This window comes from Siniperca chuatsi, linkage group LG17 (genome assembly GCF_020085105.1).
Source record: "Siniperca chuatsi isolate FFG_IHB_CAS linkage group LG17, ASM2008510v1, whole genome shotgun sequence".
In the NCBI taxonomy this organism is placed as follows: domain Eukaryota; kingdom Metazoa; phylum Chordata; class Actinopteri; order Centrarchiformes; family Sinipercidae; genus Siniperca; species Siniperca chuatsi.
Window position 1 is genome coordinate 18,982,542 of NC_058058.1, and position 20,341 is coordinate 19,002,882.

General features: G+C 39.9%; 1 protein-coding gene across 17 annotated transcripts in view; it reads left to right on the forward strand.

The window, feature by feature from the left end:
- adgrb2 (adhesion G protein-coupled receptor B2) overlaps nt 1-20,341 on the forward strand; it is a 221,784-nt gene that overhangs the window by 143,996 nt on the left and 57,447 nt on the right. For all 17 annotated transcript variants that reach the window (XM_044172461.1, XM_044172465.1, XM_044172462.1 and 14 more), the window contains one exon: nt 8,294-8,420. In XM_044172461.1, coding sequence (XP_044028396.1) covers nt 8,294-8,420 — 127 coding nt within the window. The remainder of the gene's footprint in view (nt 1-8,293; nt 8,421-20,341) is intronic.

A 20,341-nucleotide genomic window follows, 5' to 3' on the forward strand; every position in this document is an offset into this window, starting at 1 on the left:
TTGAGATCAGTTCTAAGTAGCTGTATGTACAAGTCTGAACTTTAGATACGATTTATTTCTGCTACTGGACTTCATGGAGTGTGGACTGCTTGCACTTTGGCTGATGAGGTTATGTACAGCAGGTTAGATTGTTTTTTTTCTGAGGTTAGTCTTTGTTTTTTTACTTTATGCTTTATTCTTATAGATTGCCTCATCATGTGACCAGTGGATGTAGAATGGGGCACTGTATCTTACTGTATGGCCAGGGATCGCCTTTAGAACTGATGCTGTTTCCCTTGGGCATAGCCTTAGCTGATGATGATGTTAGGCATTTGTAGTGATTAGTATTTGAAGTTTAGATTAGAAGCAGAGAAAAAGAAGACTTGCTTTCTGCTATCAGTTGGAATACATTGCCTCTTCGCAGCGAGAGCCACTGGGTAAGTAACAAAATATATTCTAGGTCATTTTGTAGCTGTTGTGTTAAGATCTCCTGACTGATTTTGCACTGCAAATATACTCTCACAAGATCGTATATGTAACCTAAAGTCAAGTGCAGTATTTGCCTTATGCTTATCTTGTTGGCTTGCACATTATCCTCTTTACTCTTGTGCTGCTAGAAGTGGGCTGAGAGGGCACTGTGTTAGTGCTTTATGAGACTCAGAGTTGTTCCCTTGGCTTTAAGAGTCCTCTTTGAGCCCCTGGCAAGATGCTCAGAAAATGTCCAGTTTTCAGAGAAAACCCATACATTTATGTAGTGTTTGAAAACACTGGGATGCAAAAATTAAAAAAATGGAATCAGGATTAATAATCTGTTTTCTGCAGGAGCCACTTTCTGTCCGTGTTAACACAGAATGCAGGCAGTCAGAACAGCAGGCCATTTATGGCTGTAGCTGAAACCTGTATCTCTGTTTTTCCTGTTCGCCCACTAGTTTGCACACCAGGAAGAAAGATAATCCCGCGAAAGAAGCTTATAAATTAGCCTATGGCCATGCCAGAGAGCAGATCGGGGCAGTGAAGGTCAATGACAAAGCATCCTCCTCACTCGAGAATCAGTACTGTAGGGTTTTGTGTGACAACCTCACGTGACATGAGTCACAAGACGGACAAGTAGGATTAAGCAAGTGCAGTACACTTGTCTTTATTAAAGACCTATTCAAGTAAGTGAACTAGAAATCAATAAATATGTACTGGAGGAATAATGGTGTTATAAACTACCTGTGTACTATCCTATAAAAATATTTCATAGTGTTCACATGTCTGACATTGTGATGGCTCCTCACTTTTTCTGTTTGTTTGTTTGTTTGTTTCCAGCCACAATAGTGATGCATGCATCATCAGAAGGGCATATAATTGATGTTTTTCCCTGAATCATTCCACAACACATGAGGCTCAGATCAATAAATATTCCATGTTTAAATTACCGCATAAGAGATAACATTGGGAATGGTTAGCTGTACGGTCTTACACATAAACATCACAGCAAGCTTCAGATAATCTCACAGCATGTTCTTGTGGTTATAAAACCCATCTTTACATCAGTCAGTGGAGAGGAAAGCTTAGTTCCTACAGAGTTAATATCTGGGTCAAATACATTTATGCATGCAGACACACATTCCCCACACATGCACTGGAATGCAAACACGGGCCTACATTGTGGTGAATACTGGGATGTAAATGTGTGCTGGTCAGCCCTGCATAATAGGTGGCATGAAGGGTTGAGTAAGTACAGATGACTTGTGTCATGTCAAGGTTTGCCATCAGCCACACTTTTTTGCACATTTCTTTCTGTGGCTTCGATAATGAAACTTATGATGATGATGATTTACGTTGTTTATCACACATTTAACAATGTGGAGCTTCAGGAAATATAGGGAGAATATACAGTCTACTGTACAGTATATTGAGAACCATGTGGCAGTAACTCAAGCACCTTATAGAAGTCTTGCTATATTAGGAGACAATGAAAACAGATGCTTAGTGTCCAATATGTAAACCTTTTCAGGGTTTTCAGTTATTTTGGCTGGTTAGATCTCTGTATAAGGTGAAGGTAGCCAGAGATATGATGTCAACAGGCCTTTTTTCACAGCAGACATTTTGACTTACCAGCATGCACAATACCAGGACCCTGAAACTGAAGCAGCTAAATGGAACTCAGCTATCATTCTTTTGATTATTTCCACCTGTGCTTTTACTGTGACATCTTCATTTAAGTCTCTTCTCAAAATGCATTTTTATCTGAAAGCATATCCTGATTTTACCTGAACTGGCTGTTTATTTTATTGCTCTTGTGTATTTTATGCATTTTATTTCTTTATATTTCATCATTCACTGTGATATTTTATTTTTCTTGTTGTGAAGCACTTTGTACTTTGTTTTGATAAGTGCTCTATAAATAAAGTTTTATTATTATTATTATAGTCACCAGACTCTGCATACCAATGAGAAGAGAAGGGTACATGATACATGAGATAGAATGGCATGAAATAGTACATAAACTGCATGAAGCAACTGTGAGCTATGACAACAAGCTTGCCTTAGGTAAAGATGGTCATTGATGCTGACGTACAGTGACGAGGTTTAACCCGTTGTCTGTGCAACTGTGTCCACTTGAGGCCACTTACCTCCATGATCCTTAAAATACCTCTCTTCTACAACAAGCCCTCTCCATCCCACTAGTCCTTCTGTCTATGACTCATTAGCTCTCTGGTTGCAATCACCATCTTACTCTGTTTTAGACAATGACCACACTTTAAGTTCTCTTCTCAAAAAAGCACATTAGAACATCAGGTTATACAGTATCTGTGGCAATTTGCTCAGTTACTTCACAATGTCACTGAATATTAAACCTGTACATACTATCTTCTAAACGTATTCTCTGTGTAATGAGGATACAACTTTTTGGATTTACATGCGTTTGATTTCCATCTATGTGTGAATTTCTTTTGTCGTCCCTTGATGCTTTCTGCATCTCTCAGCATTTTTTGCTGTTTGTGTTATCCCTTCTACATTTTGAGTTTTTTCTCCTGTGTAACTGCTTTGCTTGTCTGCTCTTCTGACCACTGAAGACACAAAGGTAAATACTTAAACACAAATTTGATGGCACATTTTGCCAGAAATGAGCAATGAGAAACAGAGCAATGGACACAGGCCATGCAATTTTACTACTAAACTATATTTTTTGGCTACAGTCATCTCATAAATCAGTTTTGACAGGGTTTGCCAGCAGCTAAAATTAGCTGATAATGTTAATCCTCATTACATCGATGACAGCCATGTAGGACAACATTTTTCCATGTAAAACTGGTTTAAATGCTTAGCGGTGACCAGATATTAAATGTTGCCTACATACAGTAAGTTAGCTCCTGTATCATAACGCTTGCATTAATGTCTGTATTCTCTGCCCCTTTACCTGAATGACATTATGTCGTCTTTGCCTGCTGAGGATAAAAAGTTGCTTTGGATGAGAGACCAAAGCAACTTCATGTCTGTGTGCGAGGCAGATGGAGGGCTTGCTTTTTCAGTGGCTTTACTTCCATACAGCTCAAATCCCTGCATCAAGCCCTTCAGTTTTAAGAATTCAAAGCATGTTTAACCTTTTTTTGTTTCTTAACAGGGTGCAATTGGCTTTCATACCACTGCCCTTTCAGTCAGGAGTTGGTGCCAATTTATTCTCAGTAGACATAAAAGGTCAATTTATGCTGTTAAGGAAGTATTTTTCCTATTTTTCTTAACAGCTGCAACATCATTCTATAAGCAATTAGGGAACAAATTGGAAAGCATTGAAATATGTTACTGCAGTGGTCACAGTGAGTGTTTTAGCATACTGTTGAGAAATAATGCTTTAGCGCTGTAGGTTTCATCACAAGCACAGCATAGTTTTTTTTTTTTTAGCCATCGGCCGTCGGTTGGTCCACCCCTTTGGTCCAGACTGAACTGTGGGATGGATTGCCATGAAATTTTGTTCGTTCATGGTCCCCAGAGGATGAATCCCACTGTCTTTATCATTCCCTTTCTCATTCCCAGGGGATCAAATGCCAACTGCCATAATTAGCACATTTTAACATGTTAACACGCTAAACTAAGATGATGAACATGGTAAACTTTACACCTGCTAAACATCAGCATGTTAGCATTGCCATTGTGAGCATGTTAGCACTGCTGTGCAGCCTCACAGAGCTGCTAGCGTTGCTGTAGACTCTTAGTCATACTGAGTATATATGTTAAGTTTTTGGCTCAGGTTGATCAGAGCAAACAGTAATCCCAATGTCCACTGAGGGATGACTACCTGTCAAAATGAAGCCAACTGTAACATCCATTAAATAAAACTTTATTCTTTGTCAAAGTCAAGACCAAACAACAGATGTATCGATTATCGCAATGCTAGCAAACTTGATGATGTTATGTATATTTACACATCTTAGGATTTGTTTGGATACTGCCAGGTTGATATCTTTGCAGTATACATTTTGGATCCATAGCCTATAAACCAACTATACTGGTTATGTACACCTGTTTGTACATCTGGTACCTGTTTTCCATGATAAGAGGAGTCGGCAGCAGCTCCAGGCTCAGTGCTATAACAAAAGTAAAACAAAAGCTTTCCTCACCAGCCAAGCCCAACTGATAATCTAATACTTCTTAGATTCTCTAAGCCCAGCAGGGCACACAGCAGTAGTGTGTATTCGTAGCTGTAGTGGATCTGTAATAGTAAAGATCAGGGTTTGTTCTTACTTTGTGGGTGAAATAAAACAGAACAAAAGTCAAAGCTGCCTTTTTGCCAAGAGACATCAATACCAACAATAAAATCCAGCTAAACTAGATGACGGTCAGCAGTCAATTAAGCTCGAAATTCAGCAGCCAAAACAAAGAGGTCACAGCTAATGTGTGTTTGTGCGTGTGTGTTGGTGTTATCTTCAGCGACCTCCTGTTGTGAGCTGTCAGACAGTTCCTCATTACCCCAACTTCCTCTTTGCTGCCAGACTGGCATATAATACTTGTTGTTATGTGTGTGTCTTTGTTGCATGTGTTTAGACTGTTTGTGTCAGTGAATGAATGGTATGCATATATTCACATGTGCATCTATAAATCAGTACGCAACATTTCCCTCTGTCTGCTCATTTAACAAACAGTCATTAATGCATGTGTAGTCAGAGTCCATATGGCTATATTTTACTTGTGTGAATGAAGCCATTTGTAAATAGTTTACTTGACCTCTCTTGGGAGTTTACACAAAAAACACGTTTTCTATTCATGGATGCATGTGACGTCAAAAAAATCGTTGTGAGCTCAGTGGATTTCACGTGTACTTGTATTTTTTTTAAATAAGATATGTAAATGTAACCCAAAAACTTAAAAAATACTTCACAAAATGTACACACTTTGGAGGATTTCCTCATAAAAGGTAACATAGCCTGATGTTGTCTTTCTCCCATTTCTCTCTCTCCAACACACACACACACACACACCATGTTGCTACTTGTCAAACTGTGTCTAGGCTTTACTGCTGTGACTCATTTTCCAATCTTCAGTCTTTGAAGTGTCACTGTGCAGATGATGATCATCAGGGAATTGTACTCACGTCTCATTACTGATATTAGGAATTGAGTGTCGCTGTGTGAGAGAGAGAGCGAGATAGAGTGTGTGTGCATTCCTTCATGTTCAGAAATACTTTTGAGAATTAATGTTGATACGTTCTTGTCATTTAGTGTCACGCTGATCATGTTTGAGTGGCCTGTCACAGTAGAAGTATATTTAGTCTTGAGTGATTATTATTATTACTGTGCTGCGGTTAACATGTTGTCATTGACATGGGGTTCATTAACTTTTTAACTGTTTGCTTTATTTGATTGACAACAGAAGAAACCACAATATGACTGCATTTCTATTTATTTTTTAAAATTTTCAGACAAGATGGCGAACAATTCAACATATTTGTTCATTCAATTTCTAGAGACACAAATTACTTGATTTTTTATTATTTAAAAATATAAAATTATGTGCTACGCTGGCATGTAATAGCAAAATAAGATTTCTGGTTTTGTGTCTAAACTTCAAAATAAAAGCACAAAGTTGCAAAGTTAGAAATGCATTTTAACTGATGTGTTTGGATGATGTTGGCTTTCATTATTCAACTCAAGGAGTTTTTATTATTTTTAGGTTATACACAGAAAATGGGTATCTTGGAATTTCTTTTTTTTAGAAGTTAAACTATGTCAGTTATTTCTCCAAAGGCAAGATAACATCCAAAATGGTTCTTACAGTAAGATACCAAGCGATAAACCATCTTATCATTTCTCATAAAGTGAAACTGTCACCAAAGCCTTCCCTTGAGCTGTAAACGATGCTCAGATATACAATATTGCCAGTCAAAGCCCACATATTTTCAGTGTATTGAGTGATTTGAAGATTCCAGATCTTATGCAAATCCTAATATGGTGGAGTCCTTATACAAGCAACACTTTTCTCTCTATCCACATTGCTATTAGCTTGAGAGGAGGTAATTAAGTTTCTCCACTAAAGCATTAGCGGTGACAGAACAGTGTACACTGTAATCTGCAATATGATTACATTTCAGCTTTCCTGCTCTGCAAATCTTCATATAAGAAAAAAACAAAATAAACAAATATAATCTGTATTCTGTTAATGAAAAACATTAACAAATACTTTTTTGTTTGTCAGCGTTTCTTTCCAATCCCCAACATAAATGTAAGTCACCAGACACATTTTCATTACCTTAAAGCAAAGATTTTTTTTTTCCCCCATAGGAGAGCATTTCTTGTACAGACATTTTTATGTTATATCCCCTAGATCCCCCTATTTCCACGTACCGAGACCAGCAGCTAATGCTGTCATGTTGAAACAGTGACATGATTCCACTGTAGCTTCCAGTAACTGGGACTAAAGGCACCCCTGCTGGTCTCTCATGGTCAAGCAGTTGTGCTTACCTTTACCAAATATATTTTTTGCTACAAAAAGCTACAAAAAGCTTTCATCTTTGGAAGATATTTGTCTATTAGCTCATTCAGGGCTGCTAAACCATACTTTGACACCTAACACAGATTATATATACATGCTTCTTGAAATACTGTACCTACTATAAATGATTGAGGTTTTGGTGGAAATCCCCTCATAAACCTACTCCAAAAGTTTGCATGTCGTTTTAAATTGTTTCCTTATTCGTTTCATTTTCTAGAGTTTAAGGTTTCATTTTTTAATCCTTTTAAAAAGCATTTTTGGAATGAAACCCTTAAAGCCCCTGAAAACTTGGCTTCATGTCTTAAGTATTTCACTATAACATTAAATATTCAACAATCAAAGTTAAGTTATTTATTAGGCGTTTACACTCAAAAACTCTAAGTTGCTTTATCAGGACTGTGTGCGTGTGGTTTGATCAGATTTAATCAGTGAACAAACAAACTAACCTTCTTCTTTTTCTTTGAGGTTTTACGGCAGTTGGCATCCACGATGTTCCATTTTTCACTCAAATTTTGCTAAATCCTGATTGGTGCATGGTAGTATGTGACATCACCTTTTCCTAATTTAGCCCCACCCACTTCAAACCAGTGAGAAATCCCTCATGTGAAATATCTAAAACTGTTCTAGCTAGTTATAAAATAGTGTGTCTATGTAGGCTCTCATTATTCATTGTAAAAAGTTGATTGAAACATGTGTTTTCTGCCTCTTTATGCATCAGTCATCAGAACATCTCTGTAGCTGCTCTTCTGGCTCCCATAATGTGGGGTGGTGGTGGTGGTGGTGGTGGGGGCTCTCTGTTTCCCAGTAACTTGTTGCATGTCAAAGCAATTGACCATTTAGTACTGAATAATCCCCGTCCACCATTTAAGCTGCACTGGTCTTTGTTAACTGTTAGCTGATGCAACCCTTTTCATTTGTCCTCAAGGCCTCAAGTCTCTTAGAGTATTCTTCCAAGAAAAGGGAGATGGAATAGAAAGAACAAAGATGAGAATGAAAGTGTTTGGGGTGCTAAACACGGAGAAGACTCAAGAACAAGTGGGGTGACATTGGCCTCTAATACCAGCAGGGTAAAAAAGAGCCTGTCAGTGTGCGTTAGAGGTGATCACTGCATATTAAACCTATAGAGTGAATGGGTAAACTTGGTGAACTTGATGGTGAAGAATGTCTATGCTCTGAAAGTTTCTGTCCCTCTTTCACCCCCCTTTGAGTTGGAACTTCCTATATACGTGTTTAGTCATGTGACAGTTCTTTGTGTGTATTTGTCTCACAGTCACTGTTTATGTCCCCTGTGCCACCTCCCTCCCCTACCCACCCCCACCTCCCTTCTCCCCACCTCCAGGGAAGCTGGCGCAGAAAACTGGGGCACAGAAGGCTGCCAAACGCTCGCGTCAACCACTGTCCACACCAAATGCCTGTGCAGCAGGATATCCACCTACGCCGTGTTAGCGCAGCAAGCTAAAGACCCGGTGAGTCACTAATGCACAGCCTGATGTACTCTGTGGGACTTGGGGGCTAACCAGGGGCCAGGTCAGTGAGCTGATGAGTTAATTTAGATAGGGTCCCTGTCAGTTGGATTTTACTATAAAATACAACAGGCTGTTAATAATGTAATTTATTGGTTTTATAGAGAGATATGGATGGATAATGCTGGTGTGACTGGTGAAATCTGAATGTGAGGTGTCTTACTTTATAACTAGCATCTTTCCTTGCATCACTGAGAAGAAGAAAATGGGTGCAGACTGAGCGGCAGCGTCAACGTTTGACATTGTCACGGTATAAGAAGTTGTTGTGATCAGTGTCTTTGCTTGTCTAATTATATGTTGATTGGCTGTCAATCTCCACATATTGCAACTTTTTTTTAAACTTAAAGGTCAGTTTGTTCAGCGAGCTACTTCCATGCGATGGGAGAGAGAAGAGGCGTCAAGAGAAAGAAAGAGATTTTATTGTGTCTGCGTGTGATTCTGCCGACAGCACATAACCTGCGCTTCTATAAATAGCTCCTGTGGCTTGCAGTGTGTGTTTGACATGATTAAAGAAGGCTTTTTTGCAGTTCAGGGTAATGCCTGTTCTGATACATTGACCCATTCTCCCGTATTGCGCTAATGGACATCCAAAGACCTGACAGCTCTTAGTTCACCTTCCTCTCACAGCCACCCTCTTCGTCCATCGGACCCTAAGTCATTAATTGTATAACATCCCACATTGTCACCCAATTTATTTCACACCTTCCTTCTATATACACACCTAACCCAATTTATCATTTATACCCAACTTCTTGCTCCCTCTTTTTTTCTTAGTCATATTTTCCATGGATGTGTCTTCTTATCAGCTTTCCTTCTCCTCCTCCTTAGCACCCCACTTTTTTGTCACTTCCTTCATCCTCCTTTTCACCTTGTTAACAATTTCAGTTGTTGTTCTCACTTTATGTCATAGCTCCTTGACTGCTGTGGTCACAAAATGTTCCCTTCAGCTTTGGCTGTTAATTTGTCTCCATGCTTACTTGCACCTAATGCCCACGAGGACAGTGATTACATTAAATAATCAGGGAGTGTAAGGAGATGGAGTTTAGCTAAATGTGTTGTTACATACTAGCATCTATGGGAGTTGTGTGTGATTTTCTCTCTCTTGATGGTTAGGTTAGAAAATGGAGCCAGCAAAGCAGAGCCATAGTAAGCACTGGAGGGTAACTCCAGGTGTCACAGAAATGGAAAGTGATTGTGAGGAATGGAGGATTTTGGGAAGGAAATGTTCAACCAAACAGAAAAGGCAGTCTGGTCTCAGCTGGCAGGGAGAACTAAGAGAGAGAGAGAAAAAAAAGGAGAGAGAGAAAAAGACATGGAAAGGAGATGTTGTGTGCGCTTAGTAATAATGCATTAACAACCAGTGTTGCTGAGATAAAGAGCTGTGTGCCTATGTGGACATCTATCCCTGTATAACCTTTTCAGTGTAAAACACTGCTCCCATATAGCACTCACTGGTACTGTGCATTGCTGTTATAAAACACATTACCAATGCGGCCCGAGTGCTGACCAAGACCAGAAGGAGAGAACACATTACACCTGTTTTAAAGTCCTTACAGTGGTTGCCCATTAGTTTCCATATTGATTTTACAATTCTTTTACTTGTTTTTAAAGCACTTCACGGTCTGGCACCAGCATATCTGTCTCACATGCTTACAGCATACGAATCGGGACGGCCCCTCAGGTCCTCTGGCACGAGTCTGTTAGTTGTTCCCAAGTGCAGATGTAAAACTTTTGGTGAGGCAGCATTTAGCTTTTATGCCCGAGCCGCTGGAACAGCCTGCCAGCGGATCTGAGAGCAGCTGGAAGTGTTGACATTTTTAAACAAAAACTGAAAACCTACCTCTTCAGCCAGGCTTTTGATTAAGACTGATTTTTAGACAGCATTTACTTTAATTTATTCTGATTATTTTATTTAATTATTAATTATTATTTTATTGCATTTATTATTAATTTTATTTGGTCTTATTTTGGTGTCTTTTTAAATATGTTATCACATTTTTAGTCTAGTTTTTATCTAACTATTTTACTATTGTTATTATAGCTTTTAATTCTTTTCTCATTGTCATTATTTTTATCCTTGTTCTGTCTTTTAATCTATTTTATTTCACTCAATTATGGTCTACACTGCTGTCTTATTATCATGTTGTCAGTCATATGTGAACTGCACTAACCTTTATGAAGGGTGCTACACAAATAAAGTTCGATTTGATATGATTACTTTAAATAACGTCCCTGTCCTTACATACACTCTGCATCAAATATAGAAAAAAACACATCTCATACAGGTGGCACTGTGTCTTGGTTAGCACTGTTACTTTACTGCTTGTTGGGTGAAGTTCTCTACATATCATGTCTTAGGGCTGTGTGATATAGCTGCAAAATGTTTCATTGTAGTCGATTTCGATAATTGTTGATAAGTTTCAATTACCTATTTTTAATAACGACCAGGAAAAAAAGTTGAATTTAACCACTTTATTTTGAATTTAACCACCACATTTCCTCACTGTCTGCACTCATGTTCTCACTCCACACTGTTTCTATTGTTGTGTCACATGTCGATGGTGCAACTGAACAACACATCTGATAACAGCAGCCAGCAAGGTGCAATGTGTAAGAATTTAAGAGATTTAAAACATTTGAAAATGAACTGAAATTATCAACAGAATGTGAAGAAATTACTGTTTTGATGTTATGTCAAAGACGATGTATTGTGTTGTATTGAGATATCTACTGAAGTTAGCATGCTAACCAGCTAGCCCCGGCCAGCCCTGTCTCGTAATACCACTTCAAGAGGCGATAGCTGGATATTTATATATATATATATATATATGTGTAACTCTGGCCTCCCTCCGTAGTTCCAGCTGGGAGTTGTGTGAGAGGGGCAAGTTCGCTACGTTACACATGCTCTCTTAGTTTTTTTAGTGTAATAAATAAACAAAATAAACTCACAAAACGTCAAGAAAGGAAATATTCTTAAACCCATTTTCCTTATTAAACAGTAAAATGCAACTGTACACCTTCTGAATTCACATTTCTCTCTTTTACGGAACTAAGACCAACTTAATCGCCTCACATTCTGGCTCTACACGCTGTTGCTGCCTCTCTGATCCCCGACCGCCCTTCCGCTCCTCTCCCGCTTGCCGCATCTCCTGTCCCCGTCATCCCTGGGGTCCTGAATGACCTCTGTACTGTATTCCCTGTCATCAAACTGGTCTCTGCCGGTCCCGATACGCTCGCCCACCGGCATTCCCTGCTGTGTCCCCCTTGCCCTGGGCCTGATCCCCCTTCCGTTGGTCCAAAGCTCCTGAGCTAGGGCCGTTAAAGTAGCTATACAGCTAATTCGCTGTTTGCAAGTTCCTCACTCCTAGTAGCACCATTATCAAGGGATATGATAGGCTATTTATGAGCCAGGGCGTATTTGTTATGTGCTTTCATGGCAGTTTGCATTTAAGTGAAACTATCGAACATTCTAAGTGGCAGTACATATCGCCATCATTTTATCGCCCAGGCCTAATCTGTCTGTTTTTTTCAGGGGGTCTTTGTTTCCTCTCATGTTCCAAATACACATTACAAAGTTCAGGTGGACTGGAGCCTAAACTGCATGTAGGTGTTAGTGTTACAGAGTTGCGAAGTGAAAAGTTATTTTTTCACCATTATAAATTCTGATTTAAACTTTTTCTCCTCAATGTCCCTCTACATAGAAATGCAGAAGCCACCCGGATAATATAATGGTCATTTAGGTTTATGTTTATGGTATGGGTTTTAATTATTTCATCTTTGTTTCTGAGAAATGATGTTTTCTATTAGCTGGGCTTGGCGGATGGCTCTAAATACTGCAATACGGCCTTGGCCGCCATTGCTATGGATCAGACATTTTTTTATGTAATTCATTCTCTTTCGGGGAGAGTTTCAAGCCATGGAAGTGCCCCAACTGTGAGTCACTTACCATTGTCTAGAGAAAATTAATGGGACTTTCACTTCCACAACCAAGGGCACCAGAAATAGCTCCTCCAACTCTATTGTGATCATTTGTGATGATAAGGGCCGGTCTTTCCTTCTCTTGTTTATTTTCTTCCAGCATTCTGTCTCTTTAAGTGTATTTAGATAAGTTTGGAAGTACTTAAAAGGTCAACGTGCAAAAAAAGCACATCTTTCATGTCCAGGAGCTTAGTCCCAAAAAAGTCCTTGTACAACTTTCTGTTTTAAAAGGACTTAAAAGGACAAATTGGGCTCGAAACGTTGTCCTTGTGAAACAGAAAGTACTTGAACGGGGTCAAATAAGTCACACAGGATGGAGTAATCCAAGTGACAGCGGAACTTTCACTTGGCTGGATCAAGTTATTTAATCCATCCAAACTTGGATAAAACTTGGTTTCACCTTGCTTGTGTCACCAGCGATACAGTTGAGAGGGTGACACTAGCTGCGGTTATATGGACAATATTTCTTCAACCTGACTAAAATCATTCTGATTAGAGATTCCAACTTAACTGTTTACATGGGCGCTTAATAAAGTGACCCGATAAGATGTGCGTTTACATGCCCTAAAGAATTTAATCAGAATATAAATTTTTTGTGTGTGCAAAGGGTTCCGCCCGCTGTGAAGCATCTAATCTGCCGATGAAGAAGTTCTGTTATTCTGTTTCAGTTTTAATCCTTGCTGCATTCACATGGATTCAGGCAGACACTAGACCATCCGGCATCATTTTAGTGGACGAAACAGTAAAATTAGTTGATCAGCACAGAGCTGGGTGGAATACCAGTTAGGTAATATGGAAAGTGTGTTATGCTATATTAGCTTAGTGAGCTATCTGGCTAGCTATTAACTTTGTGTAGCCGACATCACCATAGCAACATATCGTCATACGTGTTTTGTTTTGCCATCCTGTCATTCCATCGGACTGTTTGTTTTTCCTGTGCCATCCAGAAGGTGTTGTCTGTCTGCCGTCTACAGTCTGCCTGAATCCATATGAATGCAGCATAGTCTCCAACCAAAAAGTTGTATCAACCACCAGTTTTGTTTTGCTACCGCCACGTTTCTGTCCTTCCCGGAAACTTGTTCATGTCACCTAATGTTACCCCCACATGGGGCAAACATGCGCAGAAAGAATATATTTATTCCAACCAGATAGAAACAATCAGATTAAGCGTTTACATGGTTATTAGGTGCTAATATTTTCCTATTAAACGGATTATCAAAGGTTTACACCACCCCTCTCAACCCAATTGAAAATTCCGTCTGATCAGGCCAGATCGGGCCAGTCTCTTCGGATTGAGGTGGTTATATGAGCCATTTTAAACGCAGCTACTGATTGGTCCTTTAACTTTCAGATAGCCTGCCTATGCTAAAGGCGAACATTCTGGATAGCTAGATGATATAATGATGATCTTAGCTTGTAATTCTAGGGATCTCTATACCAGATTGTTGGAGGTGTTATTTAATTCCCTTCTCCTCATCCCCTGTATGACACCCTCCCCCGAATATGACCTTCAGGTGAGTAAATGCAGTTATTCATTATTGTGTCCCTCAAAGCTTGAATTACTTCACAGAGGTCTGGAACCTATTACAGAACTCTGGGAAACATTAATTCCCACTATATGGAAAACACGTTGGCTATGACCTATAAGCTTAATGGGTCATTCCAGCCACTATTTCTGGTTCCTGTGACTCCTCTTTCAACTGAACAATATTGACTTTTCCTAGGACTAGGAGCAAAACACATTGACTTTTTTGACATTTGTTACATCTGTGAAGAGTGTGTTAGTCATTTGCAATTCATCATTCAGCCCCCAGTACCACCATTAGACCCAGTGCTGATGACCGGAAGGTATGGGTCAGTGTGTTTGTGTCCATGGCTCTCAGTCAGGAGCTGTTGTGGCCAGTGCTGAATGCATTTTGTTGCTTTACGGTCCTCCAGAGTTAGCTTTTTATTCCAGCAGAGATTGGATTCTATAAAATAGGAGGGAGAGACGGATTGAATTTGGCAACACATAAAAAACCCATTCACATCCAGACATGCAAACACAGACAACTTGGTATGGATGTTTGCAGTTTTATACACCCTCACACACACAACCGTGCATGCATACAAGTCTGCATGCACAAAAATGCACACGTAGACAGTCAAACACGCATTCATATGCTGTGTCCAGGCTGTGTGGCTGTGGAGCAGAGCTGAGTATCAGCAGCCCAGCTCTGACAGCTTATCCTGGGCCACGGCACGAGGGACAAGGGGGGCTGAGGATTAACCTCCATGTTTAATAGAAAAGGGAGGGAGGGAGGGGAGAGAAAGAGATGGAGGGATTTAGAAGCAGTGCTGCCATTACAGGCCGTTTACAGTGGAGCGAGGGATAGCCAGTTAATCCTGTTTACTTTCTATAGCCTCTGAGATTTCCGTGTGTGCATGTGTGTGTATTCTGCTGTGTGTGTGTGTGTGTGTGTGTGTGTGTGTGTGTTTCTATAGAGAGACCTTCACTATCAGACAAGACAGAGGTTGTTACTTTAGAGAAACAGAGGAGAGAGAGGGAGAAAGAGGAGTTGATTGAGTAAGGTCATGAAGCCATACAATAAACCAAGTCACTTAATTCCCAAAATGACTGCAGTGGGAATACAAACCCTACGGATATGTCTGGACTCATTGCCTCCACAGTGCTCATAGGGATCATGGGATTTGGAGTGAAGGAGGTATTGGCTTTATAAAAGTCAGTTTAACATTTTGTGCCTCAAGTTAATCAAGTGAGTTATACCTCTTCTCTTCAGTTTTGTCAACACATAAGGCTACTGTCCTAGTTGTGTTGGCATGGAAATAAATTACAGTTTTTCAAGTGCCTCTCTCAAACTTGTTTTCATAGCTACAGTGGGATTCATGGCTTGTGCTTGCCTAAGCAGGTAACCAGAAATGCAAATGAAAAGGTCAGTGGTTCAAACAGTACCTTAATCTCAGTCAGTGTGAATGAGTACACTAACAAATACACAAACACGCACACACACACACACATTGGCTTGGAGGAGAAAAATAACACAGCAGGCACGAACAAGAAGGGGTGCCTTCTGCATGTCCATAGTTCATTTATAAGCCAATTACTGTATCAAAGCAATTTTCTCCAAAGAAAAATAAGTGAGGTGATCTCTGCGTCTGCTGTAAAGGATTTCTCAGAGCTTCTTTTACCTGCCAGGCTAACTGCCTTTGGTCCAATCATTCTCATGAAATGATTGGGTCTGCTTGAGATGAAGTGAGTCTGTTTCCTCCACTGTCATTAGCGCGCACAGGCAGCTAATCAGAATGGAAAAATCTCACAGCTGAGTCTATTATTTAGACTATTAATGGTCCCTGATCTGACTGTGGAAGGACGATAGGGATGATTGAGGCACTCCAAGAAGGCAGCTCATATTTTAAGTTATTATAACTTAACTGGAGACAGTGTTTAGAAAACAAGGCCTACCCTAGATGGAGTGAGACTACAAGGTTACAGTATGCACATATCTTGCACTTGTCAACTTTAATTAAAGATGAGGGTTGCTAACATTTATGAGGGACTCTGTGTGGAAATGCATTAGAATCTTTGGATTCCTTGTCGCATCAATTGAAGGTGAGTTAGTGACAAGGGAGAGGATGAGAGAGTAAAGGTGCAATTATTTTGTTGTTTCTCTGGCTGAAGATGCATAATGGCTGAGTGTGGGTGTGGTGAGGACACATTTACTTAATTGTAAAACTGAGTAGAAAGTGTTGTTTTGGCATTTTTGACACTACGAATCCCTATTAACAATTATAAGTAGGGCATGTAGTTTCTGACTGGGTTTTATTTTTGTTATGTGAAATACAAATTTTGTCCAGAACAATACAGTAGAGGGTAATATATCAATTCGGTAACCTCATAATTAAGATGTGTGAACCAACAAGGCCTGTTACAATGTATCTATGATTAGGGAAGATGGTTTTGACAGTAGACCTGAAGAAAAAGTGCATCTTGGTGCTACTTGCATTAATTTATAACTTTGTGTTGGATTAGGCCTTTGTTTTGCTTCTGATACATTTTGCTTCAACAAGCAGCACAGACTTCAAATAGTATGCAAAAATTACCTGAGCTTAAGGCCAGCACTTCATATGATGACTTTACATTTTAAGTCACTGTGTCAGCTCTCCAGGTTGTCACACACTGACAGGAGACTTATGGTTTGTCTCAAGGCCACTGAAGCCAGAGCCTGTCAAGTTGAACCCTCTGGGGTCCCGGTGAATTGATTCAGTTGAAGCATATCACAGGCAATATTTACCTAGTGCCATGACAGCAAAACAGGCAACTGAATAGCAGGAACACTAGATTAGCAGGATGTAGAGTTTTACATCTCTGCAGTGGCACAGTCTGCTTGTGTGTACTAGTGTGTATGCTTGTACCTGTGTGGGGACAAATGGAGCATATGACTGCTGAAGGTAAGTACCTAGAATTTTGAAAAGGCCATTTGTTCAAGAATTATTCAGCAAGGGGCACAGCATTTTCACAGCTTATATGGGACTATGAGAGACGGAAAAAAATGCGCCATACTACATGTGAATACCCACAAATGTATGCATATAGAGTATTCAGAGCCTGAGACTGGCCCCAACAGAAAAACTCTTAGGTTATCGTGTATAGGTACAATATACATAGGTATACGTGTTATCACCTTTTAAGCTGATATGGTGAACGTGTTAGCTAACAGTTGCTTATTTACACATCCAGCCGATATGGAGCAACAGTAGCATTCATTTGTAGTTGAGTTTTTGGCCACCTGATAAATGTAGGTCCATTATTCACTCTTCTTGTAGCTCTGTTTTGCTCTCAACCAACTCCCAAGGAAAATATCTGGCTCTTTGGTTGCTAAATGCTCCACTAGCTACTTGCTAACCCTCTCTGTCTGCTGTTTGGTGCTGGACAGGTAGCATACAGTTGGTTTTTAGAGCTTTTCTCCAAAACCAAAACAGTAAAGTTGTGGGCTGTAAAACCAAAACGAGCTGAAATGCTCCACAGAGCTGAGAGGAATTCCAAAGTCAGGTGATATTTAACTGTGGTGTTCATCGTACATGTGGTCATTTGATCCATTGTTAATATTAAAATATTGATTACAGCAGCTTTAACCAAGTAGTTTTCAATTTGTCCAGTACACTGGTTTATGACAAAATACTTGAAAAACGAATGACATTTCCATCAACCTCAGCTGTATTTTGTGTTTAGAGCTAATTTGCAAGGTGCAAACAGCATGCTAACACGCTAAACGAAGACAGTGAACATGGAAAAAATGAGACTAAATATGCTAAATATCATCATGTTAGCATTGTCATTGAATGGCTGTGGCTTGGTGGTAGAGCAGGTCGTCTTATCAATTGGAAGGTTGGTGGTTCAATCCTGGCTTCCCCCAGCCCACATCTTGAAGTGTCTTCTGGCAAGACAGTGAAACCCCAAATTCCTCCCAAGGGCTGTGGTTGACTGAATTGATTTCTTTGTTCTGATGAGCAGTTGGCACCTGCCATCAATCTGTGAATGTGATATGTAGTGTGAAGCGCTTTGAGTGGTCAGAAGACTAGAAAGGTGCTATACAAATGCAGTCCATTTACTATTTTACCATTGTGAGCATGTCAGCAAGGTAATGTTAGCACCATTTAGCTCAAAGCACCTCTGTGCCTAAGTAGAACCTCACCTTCCATAACCTTTACAAAGTAGTTTAAGTTGAGTAAACATAACCAAACCTTAAAGAATTTTTGGCTGAAGTGCCCTGTGGGCTGAAGTGAGCTGAAGTGCCCTGGAAATTCAAAAAAGTGCTGGTGATGTAAACTGCCACCATATACATCACCTGCCTCCTCCTTCAATTGCAATAGCCGAGTTTCAACCTGTAGAGGGCAGTTGCTATGCATATTTATAACACAATATGTAGAATTAAATATTTTGCACTAAAAGGTCAAGTTATGGACCTGAATCCATCAACACTACTTAATACCCACGGGCATTAGTTTGGTTGAAAAATTGGATAATTGGATAAAAAAACCTCAAGTTTCCAAAATTCCATCTTTTCAAGAACTTTCAAAAACAGTCTTTGAAAATATACAATGGACTTTTTCAAGGTTTTCACAAGAGACATGGCATTTTCACAGCCCATATGGGACTATGAGACACTCGCCAAAAACACCACACTACATGAGTGGTGATGAATACACACACTCAGTGCAAGCTGTTTTATAGAGTATTCCGAGCCCTATACTCCTCATAGAGGATGCATTTGCGGAATTACTTAGAACAAGTGTGGTATTGTGTAATCTCAGCACTGTAAATCTTCATGTTTACCTTGCAATAGAGAAGGGATTGAAGAGTTAATGGAAATTAAGTAGGGTACAGATGAACATGGAGTGAAAAAAAGAAAAGAATGAGAGAGACCTGCTGCTGAGGTGTGAGTAACAGGTAAAGGTAGAGAAGAAGTGGGGGAAGAATGGGAGACACAGAGAGGGAGAGAAAGGAAGGAAAGGTAGGAGTGGAGGACAGTGTGAGTGAGAGGAGATAAGTAGGTTAAACTTCCTGAGCTGAAAATAGCTATCTTTTCCATCACATGGTAGCCAAGCTGCCCAGGGGAGCCTGGCCATATACAACAGAGCCTTAGCACGCTCTTTCTAATCTGTAGTCTCTCTATGTGCTTCTCTCTCTTCTCACACACATACTGAACACAAGCACATATCCACCCTCCAACTGCAAAATAATATCACTATATCTATTTAGAGCAGGGCATTTGTGTGACACTGTAGCCTCAGGCCTGGTGCGTTGTATTTGTGTGTTTGTGTGTCTGTTTGTGTGGGTGTTTCCTTTTTTTCATTTACTCCTTTGTAGCATCCTTACACATTATGAAATTAGACGCTTAATCTCATCACGCACACATAAACTAAACGTACCAATTAAGAAAACAGTGTTAGACAAATTGACACATTGAAGAGCTGAGGGACAATTTGTGGATGTATATTGAGTAAATTACGAGCAAGAGTGTAATTTTTTCCATTACTTGTCTGGTGGAGGCTAATTCAAGACAAAGTAAAAGAGAGAGAAAAAGGACATTCAGTAGACTTGTGTAGGGGTGTGTGTGTGTGTGTGTGTGTGTGTGTGTGTGTGTGTGTGTGTGTGTGTGCTTGTCATTCCCCATGCATCCTCCATGTTTGATCTGTCAGACCTCAAAAAAACACAAATGCCTGTGTATCCTTTAACCTTCCTCGTTACATAATATCAAACCGACTGAGTCTCTGTTGTCTCTCAATCTCCTCCTAGGCCTTTCCTTCTTCCTAAAGCAGATGCTTGTCATATCCCCCCTTTCTCTTTTTATGCGAGTCTCTCTTTTTCTTATGAGGCGGTTTTGATTATGTTTCACCTCCATTCTCCTCCCAACATGTTTATGTAAGTGCGCCATATTGGTATTCCAGCCTATTACACTTTCCTCTGGAGAAATTGGCTTCCTTTGATGGGCCAGGGAAAACCACTAAAAGGGAAGCTCGCTCTTTTTCTTTTCTCCCTATCTCTTTCTTCCTCCTCCTACTCCTTGCTTTCTCTTAGTTGTCCTTAACTCTTCCCACTCCATCTCTCTGAATTTCTCTCCTACTCCTTTATTTCAGTTTGCATTCTTTATTCCTTTTTAAAGTCCTCTCTCTTGCTTTCCTCCTCTGCCTTCAGCTCATCTTGAATAGACACACACACACACACACACACACACACACACACACACACACACACACAGACATAGCTTAAACACTGACTTTCAATTACTTGTCACATCTGCCTGGACGTGCCTTTGTGTGTGAGTATGTACTTTATTTGCAGTAAAAGACACCTTGTGCAGCGTGTGTGTGTACAGTGATAAATC